Below are 18,883 nucleotides of genomic sequence, written 5' to 3' on the forward strand. Positions count from 1 at the left end.
GCCATCCTGACTGGCGTATATAGAACAGACTTGTGGACTCTGGGAGAAGGCGAGGGTGGGATGTTTCAAGAGAACAGCATTGAAACATGTATATTATCTAGGGTGAAACAGATCACCAGCCCAGGTTGGATACATGAGACAAGTGCTCGGGCCTGGTGCACTGGGAAGACCCAGAGGGATCGGGTGGAGAGGGAGGTGGGAGGGGGGACTGGGATGGGGAGTACATGTAAATCCATGGCTAATTCATTTCAATGTATGACAAAAACTACTGTAATGATGTAAAGTAATTAGCCTCCAACTAATAAAAATAAATGGAAAAAAAAAAGAAGTAAGACATGGGTAAATATAAGGTAAGAAATGAAAATATAGTCATTGAAATTAAAAACCCAGCAAATGATTTGAACATTGGGGAAAAGATACTAGTGGATTAAAAGTTAGTTGAGGAAAAAATATGCATGGTGCAGTGTATTTTGACAAATGTACACATATGTGTAAGTATCACCAGAGTCAAGACAATAGAAATTCTTTATCTCCCCAATTTCTGTTGTGCTCTTTTGCATTCAATTCCCTTTTTTTTTTTAAACACTCTTCCTGCTATAGCCTGGCAGCCACATACCAGTATCACTGTAGATTAGATTTGTTTTTACTAGAGCTTAAAATAAATGGAGTCAGATAGTATGTATTCTTTGTGTCTGACTCCTTTCATTTGATGTAACATTTTGAAATTCACATGTATTGTTTCTTTATACTGTTGAGTAGTATTCCATTATGTGGATATACAGAAATCTGTTTATCCATTCACCTATTGATAGGCATTTAGTTTGTTTTCATTTAGGGCCATTATGAATAAAGCTGCTAACATTCCTGTACAAATCCCTATGTGGATACATGTTTTGACTACTCCTGGGTAATACCTAGGAGTGGAAATTCTGGGTCATATGATAAGAGTACATTTAAAATTTTAAGAAATTGCCAAGGTCTTTTTCCAAAGAGGCTGCGTGAGTTTGCATTTCCAATGACCTTGGGATATGAGTTCCATTGACTTCACACCCTGGTGAATGCTTGGCGCTGTCAGTCTTTTTCTCTGTTCTTGTGAGTGTGCAGTGGTATCTTTCTTGATCTGATTTTGCATTTCACTGATGACTAATGATGTTAAGCATCTTTTAGAATACTTATTATAAGCAGTCATTCATATGTCTTCTTTGGGGCCTCCCTGGCGGCTCAGATGGTAAAGAATCTACTTGTAATGCAGGAGGCCCTGGTTTGATCCCTGGGTCACGTAGTCCCCCTGGAGAAGGAAATGGCAACCCACTCCAGTATTCTTGCCTGGAGAATCCCATGGACAGAGGAGTCTGGCGGCTACAGTCCATGGGGTCACAAAGGAATGTCTTCTTTGTGAAATATATGTTCAGAACATTTGATATCATAAGCTTTGGGGTTTTTGTTTTCTTATTCCATTCCAAAGTAGAATTCTTTCTATTTTCTGTATACAAGTCCTCTGTTGGATGCATATTGAGAATATTATCTTCCATTCTGTGATTTGCCTTTTCATTTTCTTAACAGTGTCGTTCAAGTAGAAGTTGTTTTAAATTTTGAAAAATTTAAAATTTTATGGTTAATTTTTGTCTTTTACCCTAAGAAATGTTTCCTACTGTGATGCAGAAAGACTTTTGCCTTTATTTTCCTTTAGCCAATTCATGCTTTAAGCTTTTACTTTTAGGTCTATGATTCACTTTGAGTTAATTGTTATATATGATTTCATGTAAGAGTTGAATAGATGTTGAGTTGTTCCAGTGCCCACATATTTACCATATTTGAACTATATTTCCTTTTTATAAGTCTTATATGTTCATCTAGTATTATTTTCCTTCTGCTTTAAGAACTTTCTTTAGCATTTTGTACAGTGGATGTGTTTGTTATTGGAAAGTATAAGGGGGCCATAAGGGTACCCTCAGTCTGAGAACCTCTGGTGTAAAGTTCTTGAGATGACCTGGGAAAGACAAGAGCCAGAGTAAAGTGGAGGATTGGCTTTGGATAGGAGGGACACTTCCCTGTTATATATGTAGAAAAAGAGTATTAGATGAGGGCATTAGAGGGTAAACTTTCTCATTGATGTTTATTTTTTCTTTGTGGAGGAGGCAGATTCATACCTATTGAATAAAGGGGGAATTTGGAGGAGGAAGATAGTTGAAGAGCAGAGAAGATTTGAAATAGTTATTGTAAAGGGTAGGGAGATAAATCAACAATACAAATATGACCAATGTGCTAGGTAAAAATATAATTGGAGGGCTCCTTTGAGACTGGTCATTAGGTTAAACAGTAAATGGGAAAGGATGTTTGTTTGATATCATAAAGCAGTATACCTGAATCAGTGCTTTTGGATGCAGAACAAATTATGGGATAAAAGGTTCAGAGTTTGAGTATGGAATGGGATTAAGTAGAGGACATGAAGAGGCCAAGAAAAAAATGAGAGATCGTGTTTATAGATGTGTTGTCCATATTATCTTTCAAGTTACCCAAATCTATAGAGTAGATATTGGAGTGAGATAAAAGCTATGAACCAGTTACATACAGCAGAGAATCAGCATAAATGTATTTTTAGTGTGTAGTATTTCCAGTGTATGTAATTGAGTCCAGCATTAGAGCTGTACTAACATGGTAGCCACTAGCCACATGTATCTACTTAAATTAATTAAAATTAAGAGTTCAGTTCCTCAGTCACTATATCTGCATTTCTAGTATGGAATAGCATCATGTGTCTACTGACTGCCATATTAGTGGCACAGATACAGAAAGCACCTATCACAGAAAGATCTATTGGACAGCGCTGGTGTGGAGGACAGGTGCATCTGGGCCTGTCACAGACCCATTAGGCATGGAAATGGACACTTTACTGTAATATTCTTTCCTTTAGGCAGAGACATTTTAGAGCCAAACGGCTTAGGAAAGGTAAGCTCTATTGCCGATTGAATTAGTAGAACTACTTTAATAGTTGTAAAGTCTCTAAGAACTCTGAAGTCAGTGAAGGGAGCATACTCTGAAGATAGAAACTATAGTTAAATAATAACACATCTCTCTCTTATTGGGAACTATAGACAAACGAATATGGGGAACATAGTATGGAAAAAAGTATAGCAAATTAAAGATTTGTTTATTTTTTCCTATTCCCCAGTCCCTTCCTGAGATATTTTATATTGTTGACCTGGCCTATAGTACCTTTAGTGCTACTACCCTTCTGAGCAAGTTTGCTAGGTAACCTTTATATAATATGGGTAGTCTGTAAAATAACAAAAGCTACATTTCCAATGTATTTTTTTTCAATGACTTTGAGTAAGCTTTTGTTTAAATATAGTAACTACTTAAATGAAGCATTTTATCTGGGATCCTACCTTACGTGTTTTTATGCTTAATAGAGTGCAGATTCTAGTTATTGGTAGACTGTTGGTATTAATGGAGTAGGTGAAAGAATGATTGACAGGAAACATTGTTACTTCAATGAGAGAGTTGACCTGTGGTTACAGTACTTATAGGAGCTTATACAGAAAAGTGTACCTTAAAATGGGTTGCTGCTGTGACAGTACCTAAAGGATGAGGCACTGGCAGAGAGGTCAGGCAGTTTGTGGTGTGGAAATTGGTATCAGAAGTGGAAAGATGGAAATTCAGGTAAGCCGTGGCAAAACATTTGATAAAGCTACACTTGTGATAATTTAGGAAGCTAACTTCCCCTGTAGTTCTAGGGAAAGTGGTTGATGTATGTTGGCTTTGACATTCTGCTTTGAACAAGGTATTATAAGAAAGAAGGGAACTCAGGAAAGAATTAGTTGGCTTATGAATATAAATGAAAGGGCAGAGAGAGAGAGAGAGAGAAAGAGAGAGAGTCAAAATCTGGGGCCAAAAGGAGCTGATTAAGACTCAAGCCCATGGCAAAGAAAATTGGGGTATGCATTCTTACTCTAACCTGCTATCTTAGATGGCTTCAAGATAACCACCATTAAGTTCAGGTGAGCTTCCCTGGTAGCTCAGCTGGTAAAGGATCTGCCTGCAATGGTTTTCTGGATTGGGAAGATCCCCTGGAGGAGGGCATGGCAACCCACTCCAGTAGTCTTGCCTGGAGAATCCCCATGGATGGAGGAGCCTGGCAGGCTGCAGTCCATGGGGTGGCAAAGAGTTGGACATGACTGAGCGACTAAGCATAGCACAGCCCACACACTATACCAGTGTGCACCACTGGAAGACTGCTGGTGAGGATCATCTCCAAGAAAGAACCTTTATTTATTGGTGCATAGCACCAACTGGAAGTAAACAACTTAAAAGCTTACCAAGTGTTGCCAAGACTAAAATTGTTGTTGCTCAGTCACTAATTCATATCTGACTCTGCAACACTATGGACAGGAGCACAGCAGGCTTCCCTGTCACGCACCGTCTCCCGGGGTTTGCTTAAATTCATGTCCATTGAATCGTGATGCCATTCAGCCATTTCATCCTGTGTTACCCTCTTTTCCTCTTGCCCTCAACATTTCCCGGCATCAGGGTCTTTTCCAATGAGATAGCTCTTTACATCAGGTGGTCAAAATATTGGAGCTTCAGCTTCAGCATCAGTCCTTCCAATGAATATTCAGGTTGATTTCCTTTAGGATTGACTAGTTTGATCTCCTTATACTCCAGGGGACTCTCGACTAAAATAATCTTTTACTCATTAAGTCTTAAACAATAAAGCTTAAATAGTCTATTCATATATCATTTTAATTGATGCACAGAATTCCATACTGTAAATAAGTTGCATTTATTTAGTTATTAATCTATGATGGGCATTAGATTTGTATCAGTTTTTAAGATATTATAGATTTGAAGAAGAAGGCTGAATTCCTGGCAAGGCCATGATAGATCTAGTTCTGGTACATACCCTAAACTCAATAAATTTTTTATTGAATTTAGTCATAGGGTAGAACTACTATTTGCATCTGCATATACACTGGAATAATTGGTCAGTATAATTCATTTTAGGATAGGGACCTGTGACTTGCAGTTTCAATGAATGGAAGACCTTGAGAATGCCGTGGTTTTGGCATTTGTGGTGTTCCTCTGCACTTGAGGTATTCCTTTGAAAAAGGATAATATTCCTAGTGTTCATCAATTCTATCAGTTACAGAGAAATATTGAAAAACAAATAATCTGAAATAGCCCATTGGTCTCCCCAAATAATACTGATACCTGTAACTGGTCCCAACCTGGTCAATATTATTTGGGGAGACCAATGGGCTATTTCAGATGCTTTGTCCATATTTCTCTGTAACTGATAGAACTGATTAGGAAAATGGAAGGCCTTGAGAATGCTATGGTATTGGCATTTGTGGTATTCCTCTTTGCACGTGAGGTATTCCTTTATTCACAGCAGATCCCTCATGTACTAGCTCCTTTGTCTGACCCAACTCCTGTTGCTGTGTGCCCTTCATCCTCATGTTCCATCCTCTGCTGACTCCGGCTGCCCTGTGTCCTCTCTCAGAGCTGGAGCAGCCTCATGGGGTCTCCAGGCTTGTGCCTCTTCCCTGCTCCCTGTCTCATCCTTTGCCTTCTTGCAGCTGTTTTGCCTTTACCTTGTTCATGTCTCTTTTTTAACAGAAAATGAATTCTGTGCTTTATTATTTTCCTATCTCAAAACTTAATTATGCTTACACTATGGATAGGAAAGAAGTAAGAAGAAGAAAGGGTATGCTTTTCAGATTTCACAGGAAATAATTGGCGAAGATATTTTGGAGTAATTGTGGCAAAAGGTCACATTTTATGAATATTTGCCTTCTTTTTATTTAATAGTAGCCTAACCTTTATATTGTTCATATTATTTGCAATACTCTGCAGTTACAGAATGTGAATGTTGCAATGAAGTCATTTATTTACTTAATTTGAATAAATAGCCAAATTTTCTCTAGTAATCTTTTACACAAAAGAGCCCTCAAATTAATTTACTTTAAAAAATTTAAACATTTTTTAGTTGATGAACCATGATTATAATAATAATTAACATCTATCATGTAACCCATTTTCATAAAGTAGGATTATTAGCATCATTACTTAATTTAAAAGTCTTATCATTTTTAACTTTAATCCCATATATGTATTTTTTATCTTTCTAATGACTTATACCATTGAGACCTATAGGGTAGTCAATTATATTTCAAGGTCAGAGAAAAAAGAATTAAGAAAACAAAAGCTCTCAGATAATTTTTAAAAAAATAATAATTTAGCAGAAGACTCAGATAGAGGCTAGAAGATTGACAAAGAGTTTTTTTCCCCATTTATGTTAGTCTGGGCACAACAGAAAAATGCATATAAAATAAAATACATTTTCTTTTAAATTTATTGTGATATTTTCCTTTTTTTCAAAGTATAGATTCTCATATAATTTTAAGACACTTTTTTCCATGTATATTTGTCCTTTATGAGTAGTAATTATCATGCTTCTTCATGCATGTTCTAAATCACTTTGTATCTCTTTGCGATCTTATGGACCATGGCCCTCCAGGTTCCTATGTCCATGGATTCTCCAGGCAAGAATCTTGGAGTGGGTTGCCATTTCCTTCTCCAGGGGATCTTCCCAACCCAGGGATTGAACCCATGTCTCTTACATCTCCTGCATTGGCAGGTGAGTTCTTTATCTCCAGTGTCACTTGAGAAGCCCATCATGCTTCTTGTTTTTTTTTTTTCTTGTTACTTTTCTCAGTCACTCAGTCGTGTCCATCTTTTTGCAACCCCATGGACTGTAGCATGCCAGGCTTCCCTGTCCTTCACCATCTCCCAGAGTTTGCTCAAATTCGTGTCCATCAAGTCGGTGATGCCATCCAACTGTCTCATCCACTGTTGTCCTCTTCTCCTCCTGCCTTCAATCTTTCCAGTTTCAGGGTCTTTTCCAGTCAGTCGACTCTTTGCATCAGGGGGCCAAAGTATTGAAGCTTTAGCTTCAGCATCAGTCCTTCCAATGAATATTCAAGACTGATTTCCTTTAGAATTGGCTGGTTTGATCTACTTGCAGTCCACAGGACTCTCAAGAGTCTTCTCCAACACCACAGCTCAAAAGCTTCAATTCTTTGGTGCTCAGCCTTTTTTATGGTCCAACTCTCACATCCATACATGACTGCTGGAAAAGCCATAGTTTTGACTGTACAGACCTTTGTCGGCTAAATAATGTCTCTGCTTTTTAATACGTTGTATAGATTTGTCATAGCTTTTCCTCCAAGTAGCAAGTGTCTTTTAATTTCATGGCTGCAGTCACCATCATGCTTCTTAATTGAGTGTGAGTGCTAACCTTTGATTGGGCTTCCCTGGTGCCTCAGTGGTAAAGAATCCACCTGCAGTGTAGGAGATGTGGGTTCAATCCTTGGATTGGGAAGATCCCTTGGAGAAGAAAATGGCAACCCACCCCAGTATTTTTGCCTGGGAAATCCCAGAAACAGCGGAGCCTGGCGGGCTACAGTCCTTGGGGTTGCAAAGAGTTGGACAGGACTTAACGACCTAACAACCACCAATACCACCACCACCACCACCACCGTCACCTTTGGATAGATTATATATTTAAATATTACTTTAAATACTTTGAATCATGCAGTTCAACTTTGTGTAAAATTTTTTACACGTGTCATTTTAGTTTGCTTTTTCTATTAAACATGCTCTCAGTAAGAAAAACTTTAAAAACACAGAAGAAACATAATTTTTTTGTAATCCCATCATCATCCATATATAAACATTATGAATATTTTGACAAAACTGGAAGTATGGTATATATGTAGTTTTGTATTGTTTTTGGGGGCAGAATGACATTGTTTATATTTGCATCGTATAAGCATGTATTGGAATATATACAATGGTTATGCAAAAATGGAAACAGAGACCAGTTACATGCTAAGAGTTAATTTAGACCAGAGATGATAGTGGCTTGAGGGGGCTGGTAGGAGTAAAGAGTGGTGAGATTCTGGACTTATTTGCATTTTGACAGTAAAACTTACAGAATTTCTGATGATTTGTATATGAAGTGTGAAAGAGATGAATCAAGTATGATCTTCAGCAATTGGGTGAATGAGATTGAATCTTAAGCTGTCAATTATTTTAATAAGCCATGTAATATTCCATCATGTGAATGTACTTAAATGTATTTAAATGTTTTCCTTTTGTTGGATATTCAGATTATATCCATTTTTTACTGTTAAAAATTAATATGTATATCTTACAATTAAGTCTTTGACTGTGGAGTTGATTGTATTCTCAAGATAGAGCTCAAGATGCAGATTTTTTGGGTTCAAAAGATATAGCTCTTTTAAAGTGGTGTGTGTGTCTTTAAAGATGTGAATATTTTTTCAGAACCCATGTTTACATTGAGTGTATACATTTGACAGGGTGTATAAGAGCACCTACTTCACCCCATCCTCATCGGCTTTGGGTGTCAGTACATATTATTGTGAAAACACAAGTAACAGCAAATCAAAACTAGGAACCTTGGCCAGTTTGGCAAATAAGAAATATATTGTTTTGTTTTGCACTGAGCATAAAGAGGAAGAATGAATTTCCCCACACACAGATGTTTCTTGTTCACATAGTTCTGTGTGAAGGTAATTTGCTACTTGTAGCGTGGTAGTGGTGGTGGTGGTTAGTTGCTAAGTCGTGTCCGACTCTTGGGACCCTGTGGATTGTAGCCCACAAGGCTCCTCTGTCCATGGGGTTCTCCAGGCAAGAGTACCGGAGTGGGTTGCCATTGCCTTCTCCAATTCGTAGTGTAGTTTTAGGAAAGAGGAAGAACTAACATTTCTGAGCATATACTTCAGTTAGATATATTGTGAGGCACTTCATATTATTTTATTTAACAGTTACAAAATGTTCAGAGATAAGTATTATTGTTTAAAATTTATATATGAAGAAACATACCTGCAGAAAATTTGTCAATATACATACTGAAGTTGCTTTATAGAGAAGCAGAATACATTTATTAATATTGCTTGAAAGCCTTCTCTTTGGGACATTAATAGGTTTAAAGAGTATTACTGTTGATAAATTATCCTACTAATTTGTTACAACATAAAATTTTAATATATTTTAGAAATATAGAATGCTTGCTTCATACCTATTTAATGGGTAAGTTGATAAGTACTGTATGTTTTTTTGGTATATTATAAGACTGTTTTCCATGACAGAGTAAAAAATTATTTGCCTTTTCACAAATTCATTCTTAAGTTAGTTTTTGAACAGACATTATTACTTCTACACTTGAAAACATGCATATTCCTGTCACCTGTCATATGTTGCCTACTTAAGGAAAATTCAGTGGTAATGAATCTTACTTTCCCTTGTCAATCCTCTTAATCATTCTCTGAATTAGGCTACATAGAAGAGAAAATTCTCTCTTGAGCGTTATAAGAAGAAATTGTACAATTTAATTTCGAAAGTCCCATTTTAATATATAAAAAACACTATATGGGCTTCTATATTCTCACTCATATTCATGTATATACATACATACACATACCCTGTTATATGTATATGCATACACATACTATACAACTGTGGGCTTCCCCGGTGTCTCAGTGGGTAAAGAATCTGCCCTCAATGCATTATATGCAGGAGACGTGGGTTTGATCCCTGCAAGGGGACGATCCCCTGAAGGAGGGCTTGGCAACCTACTCCAGTATGCTTGCCTAGAGATTCCCATGGACAGAGGAGCCTGGCGGGCTGCAGTCCATGAGATCACAAAGAGTCAGATGTGACTGAGCATGCACATGTGCACTATACAGTTGTACACTTTATAAAAATAAATTATAATACTTCAGGTGTGTATATATTTCATTTATGTGTAAATTGCATATATATTTAATTGTATATTTATATATTTTGTTATATGTATGTTATATAAAATAGATATAAATGCAGTTTGTCAATGTAACAATTTTGTGTATGGTTATATATTTCTACTTCTATATATTACTTATCTATGTAAATATATAAACTATACATGTATGTATATCTGAATGTATTTAGGACTGTATATTGTTAGAAACCTGTTCTAGGACATGTTTTGGGTGTGGTCTTTGTCATTTTCGTGTTCAGTCTTCTACTGACTTTTTGCCCTTAAGGTCGCTTCACCCTAAGTTGGAAGGTGTGTGCTGCCCCTGGGTTTTGGCAAGTACTTTTATTCACATGATCTTATGGTCTGAATTTACAAAGCCTGTGCCTTAATAAGATCTAGATTTCACAGATTTCCTTTTTTTTTCTTTTTTTTTTTTTTGCAATTAAGTAAAATCTTTTACTGGAATAGTAGAACAGAGCAAAGTTCATGCAGGAAGCTGGCTGATTTCTGTCATATAAACTCTTTAAGAAATGAATATCTGTGTACAATTAGGTATCTTTCTAATTGTTTGCTATTTATTCCCAGACTCATCATTGCACCTTGATTGGAATAGTTCCTTTTAATTTATTCTGGGGCTTCCCAGGTGGCCCAGTGGTACAGAACCCACCTGCCAGTGCAGAAGACACGGGTTCGATCCCTGGGTCGGGAAGATCCCCTGGAAAAGAAAATGGCAACCCACTCCAGTGTTTCTTGCCTGGGAATTCTCATGGACAGAGGAACCTGATGGATTATAGTCTTTGGGGTGGCAAAGAGTCAGATATGACTTAGCAACTAAAATAACAATATATACATGTATCTGTTATACCCCCAATTCTGCTCACCTGAAACTATCACAATATTATTAGTCAGCTGTACCCCAATACAAAATAAAAAATTCAAAAAAAGCCCACTGCAATAACAAATTGACTCTGATAGCTACTAGTGGTCAAATCATTGTTTGAATCCCATCTTGGCTCACAGTATTACTGTGAGATAGCCATTAATCCATGTGGCTTTGAGACTTGAGGGCAGTCTGCTGTTAAAATATTTCCTTTCCTCTTGGCTTCTCAGAACTGGATTGTGGAAATCCATTTACTTCTGAGGTCGCGCTAGTGGTAAAAAACCTGCCTGCCAATGCAGGAGATGTAAGAGATGCAGGTTCTAACCCCGGGCAGGAAGAACCCCTGGAGGAGAAAATGGCAACTCACTCCAGTATTCTTGCCTGGAGAATCCCATGGACAGAGGAGCCTGGTGGGCTATAGTCCATGAGGTCACAAAGATTCAGACACAGCTGAAGCAACTTAGTACACAATTCATTTGCTATACTTAATGGATTCCCGGGTGCCTCAGATGGTAAAGAATCTGTCTGCATTGTGGGAGATCCGGGTTCAATGCCTGGGTCAGGACGATCCCCTGGAGAAGGAAATGGTAATCCACTCCACTGTTCTGGCCTGGAGAATCCCATGGACAAAGGAGCCTGGTGTCTACAGTCTACTGGGTCGCAAAGAGTTGGACATGACTGAGCGACTAACGCACACACCACATACTTAGAGGAAAGTTGGAAGAACTTTCTTTTTTCTCTTTTTTAAATGTATTTCTCCCAAGTGTCTCCTCTCATAGCATGGGAGTAAGAAATGGAATAACCCCAGCTTTTCTTCTTCTTCCATTTACTGATTGAATCTCAGATGAAAATATTTTTTCTAGTTCACAGGATTAGAAATAAGACCCATTGATTTGCCTCATGTTTGCAGAATTCATATTGCTACAGCCTTCTGCCTTAAGAACTTCAATCCCATAATTGGTAACTGGAAGTACAGACAAGGAGTAGATGAGACTAGGCAGTGGTGGGTGGTGAGCGGCAATCCCAATCTTAATTCAGAGCATGTTTCTCTGATGTAGGCAAGTGGGAATGTGACTGTCACACCTTTGGACTTCCATGAGGATTTTGAATCACACTCATAACTCCTATGGATTAGATGCTTTGTACATATTTTGTGTAATCTTTGCAGTTACCTGGAAAGATAACATAGAATACATAAATATAAATTATGAATATAAAATGAACTAAGGATCAGAGTTATGAACACATTTTCCAAGAGTCACATATTTGTAGATTTTGGACTCAGAACATGAAATCAGGGTCTGCCCAACCCTAGTCTATTCTATTTCCAATATACATTTTCTTCAGAGTTTGGGGAATTTTATTTTCTCAGTGATTTTTTATAAAAGAGAATTGGTGAAAATAGCTACAAATGGAAATTGGAATAATTCTAGAACTGTCTTAATCTGCAGCTATTTAGCTTTCAAATACTTTTCTTCAACTTGAGTGTTTATAATTTAGACTGTTTGAAGTTCAGTTCAGTAGTGATGATAGGAGGGTACCGAAATGAGGTAGATGGTGAGCCTCAGAGCAGTAACATTTCTACCCTGTACAATAATACTCAATAGATGCTTCAGAATACACTCTCATTTCCTCCTGCTTTTTCCTCTTTTCTCTTTCTGGGACATATGTTAGTCTGTCAGAAGTCAAATATCCTGACTTGATCCTTTGTGGTTCTTATAATTTATCTTCTATGTTCTCATTACATTTTAGATTCAGGCACAGCCTATAAGTTTGTCTTAATTTTTCTATTTAAATATTTTATATTGATATCATATTTTTAATTTCTCACAATTGCTTTATTTCCCTGGTTCTCTTTTTGTACCATCCTTTTAGAAATATAGTTTCTGTATTTTCTTAAATTGGTGCTTTTTTTAAATCGTGTGTTTTAATAGGCAATAAACAATTTTTTAAGATTTCTTTCTCCTGAGCTCTTTATTATATGTGTGTATATATAATAGATATATATATATATATGTTTTTTTTCCCACTTGTTTCTATTGCTCTTTCTTTCATGCTGGAGGTGTGGATGATTTTGTTTTTCCCAAATGGCCACAGCGGTATTTCTGGTCCCACAGATGCTTCCTGAAGTTTCTACTCTCATATCAAGAAGTGAAGTCTACTTCCCTGTCTGAAGTTGCGTGGTGCTTTTGGCTGTCCCTGTGTGTAGAACAAGGGGCTTCCGAGGTGGTGCAGTGAGTGGTTAAGGATCTGCCTGCCAATGCAGGAGGTGCATGAGATAAGTGTTTGATCCCTGGGTCAAGAAGACCCCCTGTATTCTTGCCTGGAAAAGCCCATGGACAGAGGAGCCTGGCACGGTACAGTCCGCAGGGTCATAAAGAGTTGGACACAACTGCGAGACAAGGGCAGAGTGACCCTGCAGGGCTTGCAGACCCAGGTCACGGGAGGCAGCCCGGCTCTGGGCTGCCCGTTCTCTCGCTGTCACTCTCGCCTCTCTCACTGTCATCTCTCTCTGGGCTCTCTCAGCCTTCTCCGTTGGAATCTTGCCATCATTCTCTGAGGAGGTCCAGGTCACGTGCTATACTATGTAGGGCTGCTTTCAGCCAACAGCTCCAGCCAAGCTCTCCTTCAAGAAGCCAGCAGCCACGGCCAGACATGGGAATGAGCCTTCAGATGATTTCACACCGCAGCCTTCTGCCAAGGCCCCAGTTATCAAGGAGCAGAGCCTGTAGTCCTTGCTATGCCCTGTTTCATTTCCCGATCCCAGAATGCATGAGCCTAATAAATGGTTTTACACCACTGCAGTTTGGAGTAATTTGTTATGTAGCCTTAGAAACTGGAACCTAGGCTTTTCTCAAATTTATGGTAGAACTTGTTTGGTCATTCACACTTACAGATGAAGAAAAAGAAGTTAATTCGGAGCTCTTTGTACAGAGACAAGCCTTGATGGCTGGCTGGCTTTCCTTTAGAGTGAATGGGCTGTGAGCCGGCTGTTAGGCTGGGTGACCCCCAAATGCAGATATTGGTCTCTGTTCTGTGGCACTCTCACTCATACCTAGCTGCCCTTTTCTCTCTTCGAGAGCTCAAATCTTATTTGGCTTTGGTTTGTTTTATGGAGTAAATTTATGTTTTCCTTGCTGGTAGATGTCTGTATACAGAGGAGTCTGCCTGTTTAGGGGAGGGGCACATGGGTGTGGTTGATCATTTTGAGTGTCGTCCTTCACCTGCTTTCTGTCTTCTGCCCCGGACTTGCCCCGTCCTGTATCGTACCTTGCATTTTCACATCTGGAGTCTCTTTCACTTTGTAGAGCACCACTACCCCTCTTTTCTGTAGTCCTCTTCCACTTAGACTGTAGGCTGAAGCTTCCTCTACTGCACTTCGTTTTTTTCCAGCTGTTTTTGCTTTTCATATATATCTTTTGAAAATTTTCTTCTATAGATAGCCAGTCTTCCTTTTTATTGTTTTTTTGCTGATACTTTTTCCTAAAACAGAGTTTTCACAGGGAGAGGAAATGTCGTTTTGAACTGGACTTTGAGCCTTTGTGAATCAATTGCCTGACTATGTATTTCTATAGAAATATTTCATTTCATTTAAATTTGAAAATGTGTTCATATATACCTGGGAGTATGCTGTATCTTTGCTTATACTCATTAAAAGTTAGCATATGTCTGATATTATCTTTCTTGCTCCTTGTTTAGTGTGTATGTTTAATCTTATTAATCTAGTTGGGTGAGAGTGTCTTAAGTTTTGTTGTAGATTGAATAAACCTTTTGGGTTTAAAAATCTTGTGATACTCTAGCTGTGAAACCTCTAGTTTCACATATCCAAATTGTTGTAGCTGAGTAGGCTTTTCTCCTTATAAGCTATGCTTGACCAATTAATGTTAGAATTCTCCATACATGATCTGCTTTTCTCTGGGCCAGAGTGAGGGAAAAGGACTAACTTTGTTATTTCTTACTACCCACTTAAAATCTGAGATGAGAACTTTTCTTTATTAGAAATCTTTAATGGTAGAGCTTCTTAACAGAGTGAATATAGAGGCTATAGAATGGAGAGGAATAAAGGATGAATTAATATTTTGCTTTGTAAGATTAATAATATTTCTACCATAAAGAGATAGGATGAGGGATCAGTTTGGGGAATGCAAGAAAGATTTTGATTTCACATTTTGGTTTTATTTAATTTGATCATAATCAATGAAATCAAATGATCATAAATTTGAGGAAATATATAATTGGTAGTTGTTGTAAAGTATGGTGAAAGAGGTAAGGAGTAGATGAAACATCTTGGAAGATTTGAAAGGAAGAGCAGACACCTGTAGGGGAGATCTAAATTTGGAAGGCAATAAGAAAAAGAGGTATAGAAAAACAGGACCTAGAAAGGGGATTCGATCCCTAGGTTGGGAAGATCCCCCGGAGAAGGGAATGTCTGCCCACTCCAATGTTCTTGCCTGGAGATTTCCACTGGCAAAGGAGCCTTTCGGGGGCTATAGCCCATGAGGTTGCAAAGAGTCAGATAGGACTGAGTGATTAACACTTTCACTTTCGAATAAGTTGTATGTGAATAGTTTCATTGAAAACATTTCCAGTGGTGTCAAATGCCCAGAAATAGTGTGTAGTAAGTTTGAATCAGTGTTGAAAATATCTCTGTTTAGGCTTAGATTTAAAAAGAATAATTTTATTGATTTGTTTTTGACTGTGCTGGGTTTTCTCTACTGCACGGGCTTTTCTCTAGTGGAGAGCAGGGACAGCTCTGTAGTTGCAGTGCGCAGGCTTCTCGTTGAGGGAGCTTCTCGTTGCAGGGCCCAGGCCCTAGGACGCACGGGCTTCAGTAGTTGCAACCGTGAGCTCAGTAGTTGCGCCTCCTGGCTTTAGAGCACAGGCTCAGTAGTTGTGATGGTTGCTCTGCAGCATGTAGAATCTTCTGGATCAGGGATTGAACCCGTGTCTCCTGCATTGGCAGGCAGATTCTTTACGTTGAGCTACCAGGGAAGCCCTAGGCTTAGATTATAAGTAGCAACTCATTAAGAGAAGATATTTTTCAAAGGAAAAATGTTTTCAATGAATACCTGCTCCTGTTCCCAGGTACATCTCAGCTTACTGGGAGAGAACAGGTAAGTGTACACTTACGTATAGTGCAGAGTAGACAGGGCCAGCACAGAGACAGAAGGTGCTAAAGAAGCCTGAATGATAATATGTGTAAAAGCCATTTGTTGTCAGAGAATTGTTAAGGTTTTCAGTAAAACTGTTTCTTTCTGTAAGATTATTTTACTTTTCTCTAAAAATATGTCAGGAAATTAGCTTCTGTTCATTTGAAGAAAGAGTCACCAGGGTTTATATATCCTTAGTTTATAAGTGAGCTTTCTCTCTCTTGATTGGCATGTGAAGAGGCTGGAAGGTGGACACCGACACATGGAGTCCTGCCTCGGCTACAATAGTGGTGGAACCAGAAACCAGATTTCACGTGGTGAAGCATAGAAAGACTTTATTTACTGAGTGATAATTGTGTCTGATTCTTTGCTAGATGCTTCAAATATATTATCACATTCAGTGCTTATAGCAACCCATTACATAGGTAGCATAATTTCTTGTTTTGCAGATTAGGAAAATAAAACTCAGGGATGTTAGTAATTTGACCAAAGTTCCTTAGCAAGTAAATATTAAAGTAGGAATTTGTATTTAGATTTGTTGGCTTTAAAAATCCCTACTCTTCTATTACATTTGCTGTGTGGATGGACAATGAATGTAGTAGATACAGATTTTTACTTTTGGGGAATTAACAATGACGAAAAGAAAAAATGATATATGATAACCTGAAGGAAGAGTTTGATAAAGTGAAGTTTAAAAAAAGAAGACCACGTAGGTATGTCTGAATGGAAGGCTGTGATTCTGAAAATACGTAAAGATGAGAGAGAATGAGAAGACAAGAGGAAAGAGATGAAAGATCTGAGGATGTGAGATTGGGTAAATAGGGTACTGTGAAAGTTAGTTACTAATTTTAAGGTCTAAATTATCTAAAAGTTAAATAGCTATTCTGTTTACCATGTGTTTTCTCTCACTGAGAAAACTGCAAAATTTGCTATACAAGAGATTCATATATGTTAAAACTATGTATAAACTACGTATAAGAGCTATGTTAAAACTCTATGAAAGAGCTCTGTGTCATAATGGTAGCAAATATGAAAAGCTTATTCCTGAATGAGTGAGAGTGGGGGAGTATGTGAAGATTAAGGAGAATAAACTTATATGTCGTCTTTGGTAGAGAAGTTGTATTCTATTGTGTTGCTGAGATTTGACTAAGTTATTGGCCCTCGAGCAGTGATACAACTGGTACAGAAAATCCCTTGTTGGAATACTCACTGGAATAGTTTTTATACTTTCATAGGTGACTAAGACATTAAGTGAATATCTGGTTTAAACTAAATATCCTTACAAGAATTGTTGTCTGTTTCTATGGTGGTAAAAAGTTCTGAGAAGTAAGACTTGAAAGATAACCAGATCTAGATGAGCTGTTGAGATTTACTTTAGCTTTAACTGTTTCACATGCATTATACACAGGGTGTATGTAAACAACCTCTATAGTATTATAATTCATATGTTATTCCAGTGACAGAAGAAAGTGATATTTATTCTCTTAAGTTCTGTACTACTGTTTGCTACTTTATTAGACAGAAAGCATTTTAAAAATGAGATTTCCCCCCAAATGAAACAACCCCCCAAACAACTACCAAATCTTTCCAATCAATTCTAAAGACAATAAAGTCCATTATAATAGGAAGTGTAGACACTAGGGTGGAGATATTCTTCTTTAATGTTATCCTCTTTCTCACATGAAACCATGTACTTAGAGTCTTTGGCCGTGATATCAGAAACTTTTCTCTCTGAACTACTGATTCTCTGTTTATTATTTATTGGGAGTAGAAAATGAAGCCATTGGCTATTGGAAGACAATCAAGAATCAATTAGTATTGTGCATTTTTGCAGTCCTATAAAGATAGATTGAAAACACTGTTTAAGAATTATGTAGACTCCTTCATGTTGATGTTTGACAGAAAACAACAAAATTCTGTAAAGCAATTATCCTTCAATTAAAGAATGAATTTAAAAAATGAAAAAATAAACCTTCAAGCCCCACAAAAATAAAGAATTATGTAGAATCTTATGTATTTAGAAATTGAACATAGAGACCCTGTTGAATTTATTTAAATTCGAGTGATTCATCATATCATAAGTGAATTCCTTTGAGCCATTTACCAATTTTGGCTCTCTCCGTCAACTTTTCTTAAGGCCATCTCTTAATTTTTATGATCACAGAACTGTATTTTGTAAGTACTTTAAGATATATTAGCAGCTTCAAAGATCAAATGAAAATGAAACTAGAAGTTAGGTCATGTAAAAGAAAGGCACCTCACTAGGAGTATTTTTAGTGTCTAAGAAGTAAAACCACACTTGACACTTTCTTAATCTTCTATTTCTATTAACTTATGAAACCTGGAACTGGAGGCTTAATGGTATTATTTCTACATTGTAATTATACTAATAAACATCTTTGTCCATGACCTTGGAATTTACAGTGCAGTAGGAAAGATTTATTGACTTATGCTTTGGAAGAAGAATGGGATTATTGCATAAGTAGATTGCATGCTAAGCACATGTACTCGCATACCATTTACTCCAGTTAGTTTGAGCTGTTAACTTGTCTTTAGATTTTCTTTCAAAAATAGAGAGGGTTCTTGTTAAATCCAGATTCCTAAGAGATCTTTGTTACATTATTGAGTCGACTACAAAGTAACTACTTTACCTTGAAATGCACAAGAAGAATCAATAGGCCTACAAAACTGCCTTTTAAGAAAATGTTTGAAATCATATTTTTCCTGGTAGCCTAAATATCAGTGTGTATGATATTTCTTGGTTTCTGTCTTTCTCTGGTTTTGTTGCAATATTAAAGTCTCTTCGAGTTAGAGGCTGTTTGAGTATTTGGGGTTTGATTTCTCTTTTGTCCCCTGCCCTGGCCTCCTCTTTGTTTGTCTTACTTTCTGTGAAGAAGCTCTGCTTAGAAGGAATTTTCCTTCGGGTGCCTTTACTTTTTATCTTAATGTAATATCCCTATGATCTCCATTTCCTTTTCACTATAGTGGAAGTCTAAAATATTTTATTTTTTAAGCTTTTAGTTGTGC

At 37.4% G+C, this 18,883-nt stretch overlaps 1 protein-coding gene across 8 annotated transcripts in view; it reads left to right on the forward strand.

The window, feature by feature from the left end:
• Positions 1-18,883, forward strand: part of CCDC171 (coiled-coil domain containing 171) — a 327,536-nt gene that overhangs the window by 163,173 nt on the left and 145,480 nt on the right. For 7 of the 8 annotated variants that reach the window (XR_011492812.1, XM_070480539.1, XM_070480537.1 and 4 more), the window contains one exon: positions 6,521-6,640. The exons of the other annotated variant lie outside the window; for it this stretch is intronic. Coding sequence is in view for 6 of the 7 variants with exons in the window: in XM_070480539.1 (XP_070336640.1) it covers positions 6,521-6,640 (120 nt within the window). In the remaining variant the exon portion in view is untranslated. The remainder of the gene's footprint in view (positions 1-6,520; positions 6,641-18,883) is intronic. 8 annotated transcript variants of the gene reach the window in all.

The sequence above is a fragment of the Odocoileus virginianus genome, chromosome 18 (assembly GCF_023699985.2).
Source record: "Odocoileus virginianus isolate 20LAN1187 ecotype Illinois chromosome 18, Ovbor_1.2, whole genome shotgun sequence".
NCBI lineage: Eukaryota > Metazoa > Chordata > Mammalia > Artiodactyla > Cervidae > Odocoileus > Odocoileus virginianus.